General features: G+C 48.8%; 1 protein-coding gene across 1 annotated transcript in view; it reads left to right on the forward strand.

Moving 5' to 3' along the window:
• Positions 1–580: 580 nt before the first annotated feature.
• SLC1A7 (solute carrier family 1 member 7) overlaps positions 581–17897 on the forward strand; it is a 46717-nt gene continuing 29400 nt past the window's right edge. Inside the window, exons 1-2 of the mRNA XM_022575713.3 lie at positions 581–757; positions 7451–7530. Of these exons, the coding sequence (XP_022431421.1) occupies positions 581–757; positions 7451–7530 (257 nt within the window). The remainder of the gene's footprint in view (positions 758–7450; positions 7531–17897) is intronic.

Consider the following 17897-nt stretch of genomic DNA (forward strand, 5'->3'; position numbering starts at 1 on the left):
CACAACCTGCTCGTTTCCCGACCTCTCTTTGCCTCAGTTTCCTCATCTGTAAAATGATACTTATAGTACTTACTTCTTGGGTTTAGTGCTAGGATTAAATGTGCTAATACAAGTAATGTGTGTCTAGAACAGCACGTGGTGTACAATAAATGCTTAATGTGGACGATTGCTAGCATTGCTAGTTATTCATTATTTTGCTAGTTTATTGTTATTTATTATTGCCAGTTATTGCCTTGCCTTCAATGCTTTCTGGAATGAAGTGGAGGTAAAAATCAAACCAACCAAACAAATGTTTCTCTTCTTCCTCCCACCAGTCCCCTGTCCCCTCCCCTTTCTAAAAGGAGCACTTGGCTTTGAGGTCTGATCCCCCAACCACATGGCCTGCTCTAATTTCCCAGGCTCTAATCTGCTCCCGGCTCCTAATGATGCAGCTGGTAATAGGATTGAGGCCTCCCTCTGGGGCAACCACGCGGGCCATGGCCGTGGGGCTGGCAACTAGCGCTTAGCAACCCTGACCACCTGCCGGCTGAGGAGCCAGAGCCCCCAGCCAGGACCCTGTGCCCGGGCTGGCCTCCCGTGCATGGAATGGTGCTGTGCCCTGGGCCAGCAGGCTGGGCTCGCCATGGTGCTGGGTGCCATCCTGGCACGAGGGCGGGATGTGTGCAGGCGGAATGGACTGCTCATCCTGTCTGTGCTCTCTGTCACCGTGGGCTGCCTCCTCGGTTTCTTCCTGAGGACCCGGCACCTCTCACCACAGGTCAGCCAGCCATGCGGGGCATCACGGGTCCCCATCTCGGAGGGCTGGGTGGGCCTGAGGAATCTGGGGGTCACATTCCCACTCCATGGCTCCCTGATGACATGACAGTGGGTCACTTTGCCTCTCTGGGTCCCAGTTTTCTCCTCTGTGAAGTGGGTGTGATAAACGCATTGCAGGACTAGAGTGAGAGAGGAAGTGGCTTCACACCAGCATCTCCAGGTGAAAGAGAGGTAAGGATGCCTTCTTGGAATAACCACAGGCTAAGAGCTGTAGGGTAGGGAAGAATGGGATCCTATAAGCATGCAAAGCAGGCATCAGAGCATACCTCCTAAAGCAGCTCATGCGCAGAGAGCCGGAATGGGCATTCTAGGCAGAGGTAACAGCAGAAGCAAGGCAAAGGGGCATGAAAGGTTTGTGGGGGGCTGGGGGCGGGGGCAGGTGGAGCAAGCTGTTCACAGCAGCTGGAACGTACGCTGTGAGGCAGGGGCTAGAGCACAGGGGCCGTCAGGCCTCTAGATCCCACCACCGAGCACGGGCTTGGGGCAGCCATGAGAAGCTTTGAGCAGTGATATGGTTAGACCTGAGCTTGGAGACATCCCTCTGGTGCTGAGTGGAGGATGGGGTAGTGGCGGGACTGGCAGGGGGCCAGGTGAGGGGTGAGACATGACAGTGGGGATAAGCAGGGCAGATCTGAGAACTGTTTCCCAAAGAGGTAGCTTCAGGATGTGGTGGCTGATTGGATGTGGGGTTGGGGGGACAGGGAGGCAATGCAGGCCCCCAGGGTTCTGGCCTGTGTAACTGCAAGGGTGACGATGCCTTGCCTGAGGAAGGGCCCTCTTCTCACTTAGCGTTCATCTCATGCGGGAGACGGAGGGGCACTCATGCTGTCGAAGGCAAAACTTTTCTAACACTGTTAAACGGTAAGGAGGACTTTATTCAGGACGACTGTGATAGGTGTTAAGACTATGGCGACAGGGGAGAGTGATCAGGAGCAACTCAAATACGGCAACTGCAGCTGGGGATTTACAGCCAATGGGCACAGTGAGGTCAGTGACTAGAAAACTACTAAGAGGAGACATCAAGGATAGGGGAGGGGGAGTCTTGCTAAACCCACTAACAAGGTCTTTGTTGAAGGCAGAGTTGGGGGGATTCTCACTAAATTGACTTAGCAGGGTTTTCGCTACAAATGGGTGAAGCAGGACGAAGAAAGGATGAGGTTTAGTTGAAAAGAGGGCTCAGAATGGCCGGTCTAAAGTTTGGTCAAGGAGAGTTTTTGTCAGTGGGCTCCTGGAAGATTCCTTATTTCATAATATTCCTCTTTCTGCAGTTCAGTGATATCTAATATGTTCTCTACAATGGGGCTCAAGGTATCAGATTTCGTCTTCCATTAAAAGGAAAACACGCCTCTCTGGGAATCGAGCCCGCTATTACTATAGTTACACTGTTAAGGTGCTATCAGTTATTTAGGGAGAAGCATAGACTCTGGAGTCAGAGGAACCCGGAACTTGGACTCTACTAGTGAATGGCTGTGTGGCCCTAGGCCAACTCCTGTCTCCTTTCTGGAGCTCAGTTTCGTTATCTGTAAAATGGAGGAGGGTGGGACTGTATGTCTGCTGGAATTGCTGTGAGGAGTAAACAAGGATTCATCAGTGCCTGGATACAGTGGGTGCTTAGTGAGTGTTACTTTACTCCTCCCTCCCTTACCCACCTGTCCAAGTCCTACCAATGTCAAGAACCGCCTCATAGATCCCGTATCTTATGAAAATTCTTCCAGACCTACCCACATCTGCCCACTCTCCTCCCACACTCACCCCATGCTCATCCCTCCACTGGAGCCCAGCTGCTGGAGGTCTTGCTTCAGAGCTGTTTGTTCAGAGTCTATTTCTCCCATCAGCCTTTGACTTGCTGACTATCACATGAGCTTTCTTGAACCAAAAGGTGAGCCTAGCTCAGTGTCACAGAGAGAACCCTCAACTAAATGCCTGAATTAAATTGGCAATGGCACAAACAATTTGCAAGCCACTTTCTTTAATTTTCCTCAGCAACTAAAATATATTTCTTGCAGGAAGATTATTTTGTGAAAACAAATTGGAATGCCTATTCTTAAAAGCCAAACTCATCTGGCGCCTCCTTTGCCAAAGCTGCCTTCCCCATCTGTTTGGAAGTGCTAACATGTTCTGGTCTGGATTAACCTGCCAGATAAATTGAAGGAAGGATGTGGAGTCTTAGAACAATTACTTGTCAGGGATTGGCTTTCTCAGCATCTTATTTTGAAATCTAGGAGTTGTTTATTTGATCTCTGCCTGTGACTCAGAAACCAAACCCTTCTTATTTTGTAAGCTTATGCAACAAGGCAAAAATCATAAACAATATGCAAAATGGTAGAATGTCCTGTTTGTGAAAAGAACTTACAAAATCACAAGATTTATCTTTGGAAATAAGTATCTCATTTAAAAATATAGATCATTTTGAGAGTTCCAGTTAAACCATGATGAATTTATAATTGCACCCATTTTTTTTCCTTCCTGGGATACCACTAAAATTGTAGTAATGGAATTGTTTAAAAATATAAACTCCCAAGAACAAAGACAATACAAACGGAGACAACCGAGAAAAGAAGTCGAGGAATGACAATAATTCCTGGAAAGGAAGTGGATAGAGTTGAATGGTCTCATTTAGTAGAGCACAGAAAGCTGAAATCTTGTGTCTGTAGAAGCAGAATGACAGCAGATACCACCTGAGTTTGTCTTGGAGAACTCCAGAAGGGCTCTGGACCTGAAAGTGCAAGGCGCTGCAGGAGGCAAGGGTTAAGCATGCAGCTGAAATCAGGGACGTTGGTTAGAATTTTGTAACTGGAGCAGTTCGACCCCTAGGTCCCTTACAGTTCATGTAATCAGGGGACCCCTCATCCACTAACTCTATCCCCCTGCCTGTCCCAAGGAACCAGAGAAACTTGACTTAGGGATGTTAGGCCCACCTGTAAGCGTTGGGGGAGGGGAGGTGGTGAGGCGCATGCTTCAGGTGAATTAGTGGACATCGGCATCTTGAGCATGGGGTCCCCACAAGACTGCTGTCAGCTGGACTTAAGTACAGCCCATCCCCCCACCTCCCACCCCACACACAGCCAGAGGCAGGAAGGGACCTGTCTCACTGAAGCCTCAGAGGAAAGATCTCCAAATTCTGCTGTGAAGGGGAATCCTCCCCATCCCACCCTCCCCCCAGTGAAAAAGCTACATCTTCACCTGTTAGCCTTCCTTGAGGAGCCATCAGTTGACAAGTCCCACTCATGCACACAGCAGTTTAGTGTGTCACACTTATACACAAGCAGAAGCTGAAGACCAAACGAACAGAACGGTAGGTCTCTAATGAAGCAGAGGCAATGCAGGGAGTAGAAGAAAACTCTTAAAACCTTTCCTCAAGTTCTTTGAAGATATGAGGGAAGGTACAGTGACCATAAAATAGAACAGGGTGCAAAAAGAAGAAACGATTCGAGAACAAGAAAGAACTTTGGGAAATTAAAAATAGATGAGCCAAGATAAAAATATCAATAGCTGGGATAAAGCTGCAGAGCTCTCCCAGAAGGTAAAACAAAATGAGCTAAAAATAGAAACATATAAGAAAATTAGAATGTCTAACATTCAAGTTACTAATAAGAGTTTTAAAGAGAGCTAACAGAAAAAAATGGAGAGAAAAATTTCACAGAGAAAACAAGAACATTTCTCTGAAGTAAAAGGTATGCACAGCACTATGAATTTTTTTTTTTTTTTTTTTTTGCGGTACGCGGGACTCTCACTGTGTGGCCTCTCGCGTTGCGGAGCACAGGCTCCGGATGCACAGGCTCAACGGCCATGGCTCACGGGCCCAGCTGCTCCGCGGCATGTGGGATCTTCCCGGACCGGGGCACGAACCCGTGTCCCCTGCATCGGCAGGCGGACTCTCAACCACTGCGCCACCAGGGAAACCCCAGCACTATGAATTTTTTTAAAAAGAAAGGAGAAAATCTCATACCATGGTACGTCTTCATGAAAAGTACAGAAAAACTGGAGATAAATAGGTGATCCTTAAATGGTTCTGAGGGAATAAACTGGGTCTAATGTAAAGAATAGGAAGTAAGGCTCCCAACATCTTATGCAACACTGGAATCTAGAAGACAAAGAGGAAACACCTTTGAAATTTGGAGGGGAAATTCTTTAAACTAAGAGTCTTATATATAGCCAATCTATTATCAGAGTTAAAGCTAGAATAAAAAATTTTTACTGTGTAAGACTCAGAAGTTTCTCTCCCATTCACGCTTACTAGGAAGCTACCAAAGGAGATATTCCAGCAAAACAAAGAAGTAAGCCAAGAAGGCAAGGGATCCAGGAAAGAAGGGTTCCGATATGGGAAAAAGTCCCAGAATGACAGTGAAGAAGAGACCCATGACAACCACTGGGCCTAGAGAGCAATCTGTCCAACCTGGAACAAGAGGATGGAGAGCTCTTGCACTGAGGTCCCAGGGGCCTAGAAACGGACCTGTGTGTTTGAGTATATAGAAAATACTATTGTTAGACATTTAAAAAGCAATGTTAAAACACTTGTAAGAAATTAACGAGTGGCTCACAGGAAACAAGGTAAATGAAAAATCAGTCAATTCTTAACTTCAGGGAAAAACTGAAGGTTGTACACAAAGGAGGCGTGGTTGGCTCAACAGTGAGCAATATTTTTTTTTTTTTTTTTTTTTTTTGGCGGTACGCGGGCCTCTCACTGTTGTGGCCTCTCCCGTTGCGGAGCACAGGCTCCGGACGCGCAGTCACGGCTCACGGGCCTAGCCGCTCCGCGGCATGTGGGATCTTCCCGGACCGGGGCACGAACCCGTGTCCCCTGCCTCGGCAGGAGGACTCCCAACCACTGCGCCACCAGGGAAGCCCCAACAGTGAGCAATATTTTGTGATCAAAATATTTTAAACCTTGACAATTAGTTTAACCAAAAATGGATATAATGGTGAAACGGTAGGAGGAAAAAAGGAGTAAGATCTAAGTCCTCATCTGTCATGGTAGGGAAGTTAATAGATGTCAAAAAATATATCTCGAAATCACATTATAACCATATTATTTACAAATAACAATACAAAGGAAAAACAGCTAGAGGAGTTGGGGATGGTCACTCCTGGGAAGTTGGGGTTAAGCATAGAGATGGGTGAGGAACGGCTGCCTTTTTATCATTATAGTGCTATCTAAATTAAAGAAGATACACGGGGATTAAAGTTAATTCAAAAGACATAGCCACGATGGATAAATTTTTAAAAGTTGATTTTCTGGTGTGTTGGAAATGGTAACAGAAGGGGACTAGGAGGCCTGTTTTCCGGTCCTGCACTGTCACTAACTCACTCTGCGGGCAAATCACCTCCCTCTCCTGGCTCAGCTCCCTCATCTGTAAAATGTGTTGTCAGCTGAACTAGGAGATCTGTAAAACCCCTTCTCAGCACCAACATTCTATAATTTGCGACTTTTCAAAGCATCAGGCCAGTAACCAAGGGTTATGTTTGGCTTTGTGTTTAAAAAAAAAAAAGTTACAAGTACAAAAATTTAAGTCAGATGGTGTTTGCAAGTCCACGTACCGGCCTCACCCAGAAGCTTACCCTCTGAGGAAAGTGGACTCAAGCTAGCATTGCCAGAAATAGCAAAATTGAACTAAGTTAAATGTAAAAATTTTAAAAGAGCACATCCAGTTAAATTTGAATTTCGGATAAACAACAAATAATTTTTAGTGTAAGTAAAGAACCAATATTTGTTGTTTATCCGAAATTCAAACTTAACTGGGCTTTGGGGTACCTTCCTCTTCCGCTGTTAGGTTCCAGTCATGTGACCGGTTACTCTGGCGAGAGCTGACTGGGCAAGGGCTTGGCGCACTAATCCAAGGGCCGGCAGATAGGCTGGAACCAGCAGCCCATGAGGAAGCCCGACGCAGGAACTCTGCCCAGTAAGGGCTCTTTAATATTGAGAGTGGTGTCTCACAAACCAATCCGATTCTCTCTCTTTCAGCATTTTAAATGTGATCCCTGCTTCAAGGGTCGGGTAAGAATTTACGAAAGTGTGGGGCGAGGGAACCCAGTACAGAAGGGAAACTGACTCAGAAATGCTGTTTACGAGTCAGTCTTTTCATCAAGTAGACTGACAATTCCTCCAGTGCAGGAACTGTGCCTAATTCACTCTTGGGTGCCCAGTACGAGGCGTGCCAAAGTACGGGCTGAATGAATGTGTGGACAGTACGCAGCCCTGCCCTCTCGCCGCTTATCATGTTACCTGAGACCGATTCGTAGCAAGGCTCGGCAGGTGAATGGTGAACAGGTGGGGGAGAGCTGTTATCTGCTGTGATTACTGACCGTTTACTCTCATCCAGACCCTCTGCCAAGTGCTGTATGTGCATCCTCTCATTTAAGCCTCCCAGTGGCCCTGGGAAGTGGTTATTCCCCTCGTGTTACAGATGAGAAAAACTCAGAGAGGCCGAGGAACTTGCTTAAGGCCGCAGCTACTTCTAGGGGGCCAAGGTTAGAATCCAAGTCTGCTTGGCTCCAAAGCCAGTGTTTTTTTCCATGGACTCTGCTGTCCATGGGCTAGACAGGAGAATACGGATGAAATGGTGCTTTGAAGATTGTAAAGCAACTGTGAAGTCTGTACTACCTGCTATAACCCCAGCTCCTGCTGTGTTTTCAGGAAATTAGTTACTTCCAGTTTCCCGGAGAGCTCTTGATGAGGATCTTGAAGATGCTGATCCTACCGCTGGTGGTCTCCAGGTGAGGGGCGGGTGTTTGGCTGGGAGGTCAGGGGTGGGGTTGCAGGAAGAGGATTCTGTACGGATTCTGTAGGTGCCCTCCTCCTGCTGTGGAGAGCTGGACTGCAGGCTCTGGGTGGTGTGACTCTGGGGGCTTCATGGGGTGTAGACTGTGGCACAGGTGCTGGAGTCTGGGTCATTCAGTGACACCAGTTGTTTCAGTCCATTCAGTGGACATTTGAGTGACTTGAGTAAGTGATTTGGAGTCCTAGGACGTGACCTGACTCCAGGGTAGCTCGGGGCCAGGGGGTTCACACACTGTTCCCAGGGAGAGGCTCTTTGTGGTGAATGCAGCAAGACATGGGGGAAAAGATGACCTTGGAGACGATCACGAGATGATATCCTGGCTCAGCTGTGTGCTGTACTGGCTATGGAACCTTGGACAGGTCAGACTTCTCTGAGCCTCCGTTTCCTCATCTGTAAAATGATAATAGTAACACCTACTCCAAAAGGTTGCTGCGAGGACTGTAGGAGGCTATCTATTTGCTAAACTTTCAGGGCTGATCACAGGGTATGAGGGCAGACAGGTGGGAGATGAAGTTGGAGGATGGGTTCTTGCTTGATCATGAAAGACCTTGAATGCCAGGCTAAAGAATTCAGTCTTGGGGCTTCCCTGGTGGCGCAGTGGTTGGGAGTCCGCCTGCCAATGCAGAGGACACGGGTTCGTGCCCCGGTCCGGGAGGATCCAACGTGCCGCAGAGCGGCTGGGTCCGTGAGCCATGGCCGTTGGGCCTGCGCGTCCGGAGCCTGTGCTCCACCGCGGGAGAGGCCGCGGCAGTGAGAGGCCCATGTACAGCAAAAAAAAAAAAAAAAAAAAGAATTCAGTCTTTACCCACTAGGGTGGGGCCACAGCAAATCCTTGGAGGTCACCTGGTCTCTACCACTGGTGTGCTGGTGACCTTGGACAAGCCCCCGGTCCTCTCTAGGTCTCAGATTTTCCAGATGTGTAATGAGTTGGCGGCTCCAGATGGTGTCTAAGAACCCTTTGCTCTGAGACTGTGGGTTTGGAATCCTCACTTCCCAGGACTTGCACGCAGGGAGGGAAGTGGACAAGCCTCTGAGTCCTGGGGGACGTACTGGGCTCTGTCCCCTGGGACAGGGTCGTCAGCCTTCTCAGCCTCCCCGCTGAGAACCCTAACCCTTTCCCTCTAGGGTGGTGGAGATAATGCTCCCCCCGGCCCGGGAGGCCAGGTAACGGTGCTTTCTGCTGCCCCCAGGAGGCCTTGTTAAGCTCAGTTCGGCTTTGTGCAGGCAGAAGTTGGGTCTCTCAGGACTCAGCCTTCAAGGCTCTGCTGAAAGGCCACCTCCCTCCAGAAGCTTTCCCTGACTCCTCAACCCGCTTCTGTGGTTGTCTCCTCTTCATGCATCTTTTGAGTCATTCACTGAGTCAGGGAATCTGTCAAGGTCACCGGTAGGCTCCATATTGCTAGACCCAAAGGACACTACGAGTTCTTGTTCTGCGTGACCTGTCCACAGCAGTTGATACAGCAGTTGGTCACTCCTTCCCTCTTGAAACACTCCTCCCTATGGCCTTACACTCTCCGGCTTTGTCTGCTCCCTGCCCCCCCCCAGCCGAGTTTCTCTCTCTTTCCTCAAACTCTGAACGTTGTAGTTTCTCAGGCCTTTTCTCATCTGTCCTCACGGCTTTAACATACCACCTACAAGTCCAGCCCTTCCAAATATAGATCTCCCTCCCCAACCTCCCCTCTGAGTGCCACTCAAACTACCTACCTGACATTGCCACTTGATGTCTCACAAGGATTTCAGTTTAGCGTAACCAACTTGAGATTTTACCCGCAAACCAGTTCCTTCTCCTGTGTTCTGCTTGTCAGTAAGCGGCAGTTCCACCTACCCAGTTATTCAAGCCTCCGTATTTATTCTCTTCCCCCACCCCCAGCTCTTCCAGCAGCGACTCCAGCTGATTCTTCCCCCCAACTAGAACCCAGCATCACCCCTACCACAGGGCACACTCCACAGTGACCTCACTGGTCTCCTGGCTCTGGTTTTTCTTCCCCTCCCATCTGTTCTCCACCTGGTAGCCAGAATGATCTTGTGAAAAGCCAAGCGGGCCATGCCATTCATTCACCTAAAACCCTTCAGTGGCTCCCATGGCATTTAGAATAAACCCTTGCATCCTTAACATAACCTTGGAGGCCTTGCAGGATCCTCCCTGCCTGTGCCCCACCTCATGTCATGCGTCATTCACTCCAGTCCCCAGACCTCTTAGTTTCCTAAGCAGACCAAACCCTTCCTCCGTCTCAGGGTCTCCACACATGCTGTCTCTTCTGCCTGGAACACGCTTCCTCAATGCTTTACACGTCTTCCCCTTCCTCTTCCTTTAGATCTCAACTTCCATGTCACCTCCTTAGAAAGGCCCTCGCAACCTGTCCCCCTTCACCACCACCTTCACCCTCCCCCAGCATACCCGCTTCCTCTTCCTGCACAGCACTCATTTTGTACTGTTATTCTATATGGATTCAATTGTTAACTTGTTTGTCTTCTACTGGGCTGTAAACTCTGTGAAGGCAGATACAATACTCTGTCAAGGTACCACTCTGGCCTTCACGCCAAACGCCTGGCTCATCATAGGTGCTCATTAATACTTGCCAAGTGGATTAATGAATTCAGCAGCCATGCACCGTGCTTTCTGGTACATGGCCCTGCCCTGGGAGACTGATGAGAAAATAAATAATTACATGACAGCCAAGTAAGCGTGTCGATGCAGGAAGCACAGGACTCTTTTTCATTGTTTCCCTTTTTCCCAGTTGTATTGCAATATTGTTAGGCAGCTTGACCATCCTTTATTGTGTTTTTTGTTTATTTATTTATTTATTTTTGGCTGCATTGGGTCCTTGTTGCTGTGTGCGGGCTTTCTCTAATTGCGACGAGCGGGGGCTACTCTTCATTGCGGTGCGTGGGCTTCTCATTGCCGTGGCTTCTCTTGTTGCGGAGCACAGGCTCTAGGTGCGTGGGCTTCAGTAGTTGTGGCTCGCAGGCTCTAGAGCGCAAGGCTTGGTAGTTGTAGTGCACGGGCTTAGTTGCTCCATGGCATGTGGGATCTTCCAGGCCCAGGGCTCAAACCCGTGTCCCCTGCATTGGCAGGCGGATTCTTAACCACTGCACCGCCAGGGAAGTCCCAATCGTCCTTTATTGTTGACCTTACTTACTGCCAGGGCGTTGCCTCTTACTCAGAACTGAAATGCTTCTAAGGCAGAGGCCCTTGAGTAAACCCTGGAGTCAGACAGACCTGGGTTCCTATCCTGGCCCTGCCATTTCCTTGCTGTGTGACCTTGGGCAAGTTATTTAACTTAAAATCCTAAAGTCAGAGTCAAAGGCCTGGGTCCCAGACCTGCTTCTCCCCAAATCACGTGATCTTGGCGCAAGCACCCTCACCTTGAGTCTCAGTTTACCCAGTGACTTTGGGCCCATCCAGCTCTCTGGGTCCTGGCTCTCAAAGGTTTGGTCTCTCACCACCAGACTCAAGTGCTTTCTCTTGGCTGGAAACGAAATGTGGTATTAACTTGAGAAAAGCCAGTGTGTGCGCATGTTTCATTTGTTTATTATACAATTTTGGCTGGTTCAAAGCAACCGTGTCACTGAAAAACGGAAGTGCTTTAAAACTTTCCTACTAAGGGAGAATTAAACCTTCTTGGGGGAAAATGACACATTTCTGAGCTCCAAACCGCTCCATCCCTGAGCCCTCGTTCCTTTAGCTTCAACTGGTCTATAATCCATCCATCCATCCATCCGTCCATCCATCCATCCATCCATCCATCCATCCATCGCTCACGGTCACCTGACCTCTTGCTCCTGGCCAGCCCAGGGCGGGGCATCTGTATCCTCAAGGAGCAACCACTCTGGTGTGGCGGTTGTCACTCCGGACAGAACAGAGTCACCAAAGCTACTCTGGAAATTCAGACGTCAGGTCTCATGCCGGGCCTACTGAACCAGAACTGCCAAAGGGCCCAAACAGGTTTAAAAGCTCCACAAGTGTTCTAAGGGTTTGAAAAGAAACCCTGATGTCTTGGGATCAGGGCTTCTGGCTGGATAGCTGAAGAGCCTGGCATGAGCACTGCTGCTTTTCGGTCCCCAGGGCCCCCAAGCTGTACCCCCCACCAGGAGACAGAGGATTCCTGCAGTGTAAATTGCTCCAGGGCAGTGGGAGGATACACATCAAGGCACGTTTGCTTCAGTTCCAATAACCTGCAAGCCTGGGCCCCAAAGCCTGGCACCCATGACTCTAAATGCTCCCACCTCTTCCAGTAGAACCTGCCACCCTTCCCTGTGCCAAGCCTCTGGCATCAGGCTGGTCACCTCATTAGCCTCTAAGCGTGCCACATACCACCTCTGTTCATGCTGCTCCCCTCCCACGAACGCCCTTTTCTCTTAATTAGCTAAGTCCCCCTCTGTGTTCAAGACCTAGATCAAGTTTCTTCCGCGAAATCCTCCCAGCTCTTCATTTACTGGTAACTAGAGATGATGACCTGTCTCCATGCCTGATGCTGCGTTTAACCCTGGATGGACACAGTGTTGTTAGTTAAATGAACTCACACTCACAGCTGGCACACCACATTATGGGGTACAGACACCATTTTTTGCACAGTAGTGACATAGAAGTAAATTAGCATTCTTACATGGACTAGCCACTCATGCTGCTGAACAAGAAGTGGCCCTGCCAATGGGCAGAACCAGTCGCCATGACCCCTCTCTGGAGAAGAGCCATGTGCACTGCTGTGTTTTTATGTGAGATACTGGGAGGGGGTCAGTTCACTTCCCCCTTGTCATTCACACTAACCTCTTCCTGGTGGTCAGCGTAACAGATTTTTGCAGGAGACGGAAATCTAATAGACAAGCAAAGAGAGAGGATGAGATGTAAAGAAGTATGGGAGGTAATGGTGGGGTTGATGCGAGGGGAGAGAAGACCTGTGCCTGCCTTGGAGGGTCTCACCATCGGCAGAGAGACAGCCACAGAGACACTTTTTTCCAGAGAACGGAGCCCCAGGGGGAGGGAGGTGGGGCTTGTGGCCTGGGTTAGAGCCCAACTCAGTCATTCTTCCCACAATCTGACATCTTCCAGCTCGCGGGCCTCTTTCTCTAGAATCCACTCCAAACCAGCCCCCAGCCTGACCGCCTCCTCAGACAGGCACACGCAGTCCAGCGGAGGGCCACCTATCCTTGGCCAGTCGTGGCTTTGTAAGGCACAATGAAGGGAGTGAGCAGGCAGCAGAGGTTCCAGGGGAAGAACAGGGTCTCGAGTCACTCACCAGATGTGTGAACTTGACCAAGTCTCTTAGCATCTGAGCCTCAGTGACCTTGCCTGTAAAATGGGAAGAACACCTCCGTCCCTCGCAGGGTTATTCGGAGAATGAAATAAGATAATGCACTTGAAGCACCCAGCATAGCTCCTGATACATCACCAGTCTTCTCCAAGGCCCAGATGAGATGTTTCATGAAAACCTCTACCTGTGTTCCTTCTCTCAGCAGGCAGCCCCTTGGGGTGACCTCTTCCTTCCTCATGCTCCTTTAGCACCTGCAGCTTGTCACCTCCTCTAGAAAGTCTCCCTTGACTCAGGTATGCTTGGGTGCTCCCTCAACATTGATACAGGTACAGTGCATGTAGCACTCCTCCATCTGAGTCCTGCACATCTGTGTTCACAGCGGCCTTTGCAGGGGCATGGACCACACCTCTCCATACTGCACATTGTCACCTTGCCCAGAACCATTCCCCATGCCATGATCATCAAAGCCTCCTCATTTTCCATGAATTCCTAGTTCTTACTGCCTCTTGATTTTCTCTGCCCTCACATTCCTACAAGCAGTCATGAGGCACAGCCTTTGCCAGTTTCCCGTTCAAGTATATTTCCCTTGCTTCAAGCAGTTCCTAAATTTTGCAACTTCACCAACAGTTGGGAGCAAGATCACAGGTGAGGATCACATCTAGAAGTGTAAGCCCTTCAGCCGTCTCTTGGCTCTTTCTTTCTCTGTCTGTATATTAGCTATCTATTGCTGTGTAACAAATTACCACAGACTTAGTGACTTAACACCATTTACTATCTACCAATTTCCATGGGTCAGAAGCCCAGGCATGGCTTAGTTGGATCCTCTGCTCAGAGTCTCACAAGGCTGCAATCAAAGTGTCATCTGCGCTGTGTTCTTACCTGAAGGCTCAGCCAGGGAAGAATCCACTTCCAAGCCCATTCAGGTTCTTGGCAGAAATTATTTCCTTGTTAAAGGCTATCAACTGGAGTCCACCCTCGGGTCCTACCTGTAGTACCCTGCCTTCTGACCATCTCCAAAGGCAGCTCCCAACATGGCTCTTTGCTTTGTCAAGGCCAGGAGGAGGATCGTCTCTCTCCAGTCTTCTAAGGCAAAGTCTTATATAACATAATCATGGGAGTAATATCCATCACCTTTGCCATATTCTATTAGAAGCAAGTCACAGATCTCACCCACACAGGGAGGGGGATTACAGAAGGGCATGGATCACTGGGGGTCACCTTAGGGTGTGCCCACCTCTTTTCTCTCTCCACACCTTCCTTCTCTCTACCCTTCTTCCAAGACCAGCCAAAAATAGTGCCTTCCTTGTCTTTATAAGTCACCTCCGCTCATGCCCTGTTCCTGGAGTGGGGTTAGGTGAACGTGTTGCTCAACTTCTGGTCCAAGTGGCTCATCAAGGAATTTCTTCTGAAGCCCCTTACCATAAAAAGAATCCTGAAGAATTTGAATTCACCGCTTTCTCAGGGACGTCAAGGGTCTGGTACATAGTAAGTGACTAAGAGCTGCTTATTACATAAATAAAGAGCAGTGGAGGGCTTCCCTGGTGGCGCAGTGGTTGGGAATCCACCTGCTGATGCAGGGGACATGGGTTCGTGCCCCGGTATGGGAAGATCCCACATGCCGCGGAGCGGCTGGGCCCGTGAGCCATGGCTGGTGAGCCTGTGCGTCCGGAGCCTGTGCTCCACAATGGGAGAGGCCACAACAGTGAGAGGGCCGCGTACCGCAAAAAAAAAAAAAAAAAAGAGCAGTGGAAGGAAAGTTGAGGCAGAATTCAGGGAAGTTTTATGACCTTCATTTGAAATGACCCCTGGAGGATGAGTAGGAGTTGTCTTTTTAAAAAGGTGGGTACTTAAAAAAGTTATATAAGCAAATTACAAACCTGTGGATAACAACAACAAAAAATCCCATCATTCCACAACCCTAATTCTGCCACTATTCTTCCTGTAAATGTTTGTTCTTGTCATTCTTAGTAGTGAATTCACTAGGCCCAGGGTGTGGTCCTTGGCTGACTGGTTCAGAAGCTCAACCTCATCCGAGTCCCTGAGCTGGTCAGGGCTGTCCTCTGATGCTGACAAGAGGCAACCAAATAAACCAAACGCCAATTGATTCATCCACAGAGATAAATACAGTTGCCAAGGAGGACGGATGCACACAGCCTCTGGCCAGAGCATTTCCCCCTATAGGCTCATCACTTGGGGACCCCGCTGGTTAAATCTGTCTGCTGGCAGGACAATTTAATTATTTAATAGTACAACCAGTATGAGTCCAGGTTTGCCATTTTCAGTTAGTTTCTGGGGCCGCAGGTGGTGGAGTTCCATTGTATGTGCATTTAAATTTAGTGAATTCAATTACATATGCTATGAAAAAGAGAGAAGATCATTTAAAGGAGACAAGTGGCTTCCCCCACTTGAAGAGCTGTGTCCGGGGTGAGTGTACCGTGGGAGAGCTGGGTCTCCCTCACTCTAAGGCAGTCTCAGTTCCCAAGTGCCTTTCAGAGTGAGCATCTCCCCACATCGTTATTGTGATTCTAGGCCATGAAGAGAGGGTGGTTTTGTGTCCTTTTTACATCATGGCCGCTAAGTGTATGCTGACTGCTTCAGCTGGTGTTCACCTTAAGAAACAGCAACCCATTCCAAAACTGGGAGGAAACCTGTCTTGAATGAAATTATATACCTCCTGAACTTAACGAACAACTTAAGGGATCTTCAAGGGCAAGTTTAAGTATGAGTGGTTTTTGCTTTATATACTGACTTGAGAACTGAATGTGCCAAATATGGTCCTACTTCTCCTCCTCCTTCTTCCTCTTCAAGAGGAAGCCCAGTGTCTTCCTCTTGAGGCCTGCATCCATTGGCCAAGGTCAGCTTGTAAGTAGGTAAAGAGAGAACTGGAACATCTGATCTCGCCACTAACCCTGTTGCTCTGGTTCCTTCCATATGGTGTCACTGTTGAACACAGGTCTTGCATGGTTTGGTTCAAGCCTGAACATGGCCCCTTGCAGTAACATGTCCCTGCTCAAGCCACAGGGATGCTCTGCTCTGGCCCCTAGATCATACCAAAGAGCTCAATTGTTGTTCCTCAAAGCAACCTCAGTCATGTCCTGAGCTTAGCTCCCTGGGGTTGATCCCTGAGTCCATTTTCCATCCTGGTGGGTTAGCCCTGGAGACCTTTAGTGCTGACAGACCTTGATCATGGGCACTCTAGTATACCCTGATTCTAACTTCAAATTGCAAGGAGCAGGGGTTGGGGGTCTTAGTCTCTTTTTTCTCGGAAGGCTCCTGAGCCTCTCAGGCAAATCGGTGCCCCTTTCCATCACTCTACAGATCTTAAGGTCTCAAGGAGGGGTACTTCCATCAAACCGCAAATCTCTCCCTTCCCCTGGACAACGTGCGCCTTCTTGCCTTGCATTCGCCATTTGAAAAATTCTTCTAAAAACAAAATCAACTGTAAGGAGACTTGCTGTCTCTACCTTTGAACACAAAAGCCTCAGACAAAATCTAGAAAACTCTGCCTCGTGTTTACGTTGGCATAGGAACTAGTAGTCTGATGACTAGGACCCGCCACGGCATTGTCATGTCCTTGAACTAGGGCCCCCTCTCCCATGGGTGGTACTTGAACGGTGCTGAGTACTTTGCCACTCTCCACTCTCTTCTCTCTGCTCCACTGCTGACTGATTCCATGCTAATTACACCTTCTTTCATTAGAAAGTCAAGCCTTTGGAGCCTTCCTTTCCCATTTTCTCCCTGTAACACCACTTGTTGCTACTCTGATCCCTTTTGCTTTTAATTTATGGTTTAACCCAAAGAATACTGGCAACTTTCTGTTCTTTTAAGTTCTTGGAGGAAACCTTACTGTTACTTCTGCAAAAGTATGTCTATCTGCTTTTTTCTTTTTTTCATTCAACATGATATAAAAATGCCCATGCCACACCCTCATCTTTGTGATCACATATGACTGTTCCACTCAGAGGCTGGAGCAGAGTTTGCAAAGCCCTTTTCCTTTTACTAGACACTCAGGATGCTGCTGGATACCCTGCTGGGGCATCACTATGCCCCAGGATTCTAGATGTACCTCAGCCTCTGTTATTTACCACACTCTTCACCTCGGCCATAGAATGGACACAACGCCATCTGCAGATTTACAGAGAAATTCCCAGCAGGTGCTGCGTGTGTTGGGGCCGGGGGGCGTTTTGTCCCCACTGAGGCTGGAGTTTGCTTCTAACGTTGGGAAGTCAACTGAACCTTGTTTTCACACATCTCCAGGCAAGAGCAATACAAGGAACCAGGGGTGGGTCGAACCAGCATCTGAATCCAGCTGGGGCCTCCAAGTCTCCACTTGCTTTTTGCCAAACCCTCCTCTCCCCTCGTTCTTCAATTTCTTAAACCAGGCATCATTCAAGGAAAACTGAATCCATGTGTTTGTGATTCACTGATGCTGAACATGGCAGAATGTTTTGTAAGCTCTACATCGCGGCAGAGAAATCCAAGGGCGTGTGTGGGTTAGTATGTGAATGTGTGGTGTGGGTCTTTACATGTGGGTATGTTGTGTGTGTATGTGTGTGCATGTGTATGTATTGCTTTTCTTTCTATTGTAAGAATTTTAAACTGATTTTTCTTAGAATCAGGAAGTCACGTTTGGCCAAAGAAACCCAACACTCCCTTCTCCCCCTTCCTGAGGAACTCTAGTTTGGCAGAAAACTCCCAAACACCCACGTTCTAGCTTACTGTAGATGGTCCTGGGCCAAGCAGCCGTCGGAGTCTGGTTTGGGAGCCAGTGTGCCGGGGGCGTCCCAGGATGGACAGTGAGTGGGAGAGGGCAGGAGGAATGGGCAGCCACGGCCTCTGCAAGCCAGGGGCAACTGTTCTTAGCAGAGCTCTGCTGACCTCTCTGATGGGAGCCCTGGGATCGCTCTTTGGCCCTCTTGCCCAGTCACCTGATCGCCTTACTCATCAGGAGGGGAAACATGGCCCAGCTGTGGGCTGCGGGTGGGATCAGACCGTCAGCCTGGTGACTCTGAAAAACTCCCAGATTTTATCACCCATCACAGACTCCCGT

Source organism: Delphinapterus leucas, chromosome 1, assembly GCF_059928025.1.
Source record: "Delphinapterus leucas isolate spDelLeu-1000000601 "Yukka" chromosome 1, BTC_Dleu_Yukka2, whole genome shotgun sequence".
NCBI classification, from domain to species: Eukaryota; Metazoa; Chordata; class Mammalia; order Artiodactyla; family Monodontidae; genus Delphinapterus; species Delphinapterus leucas.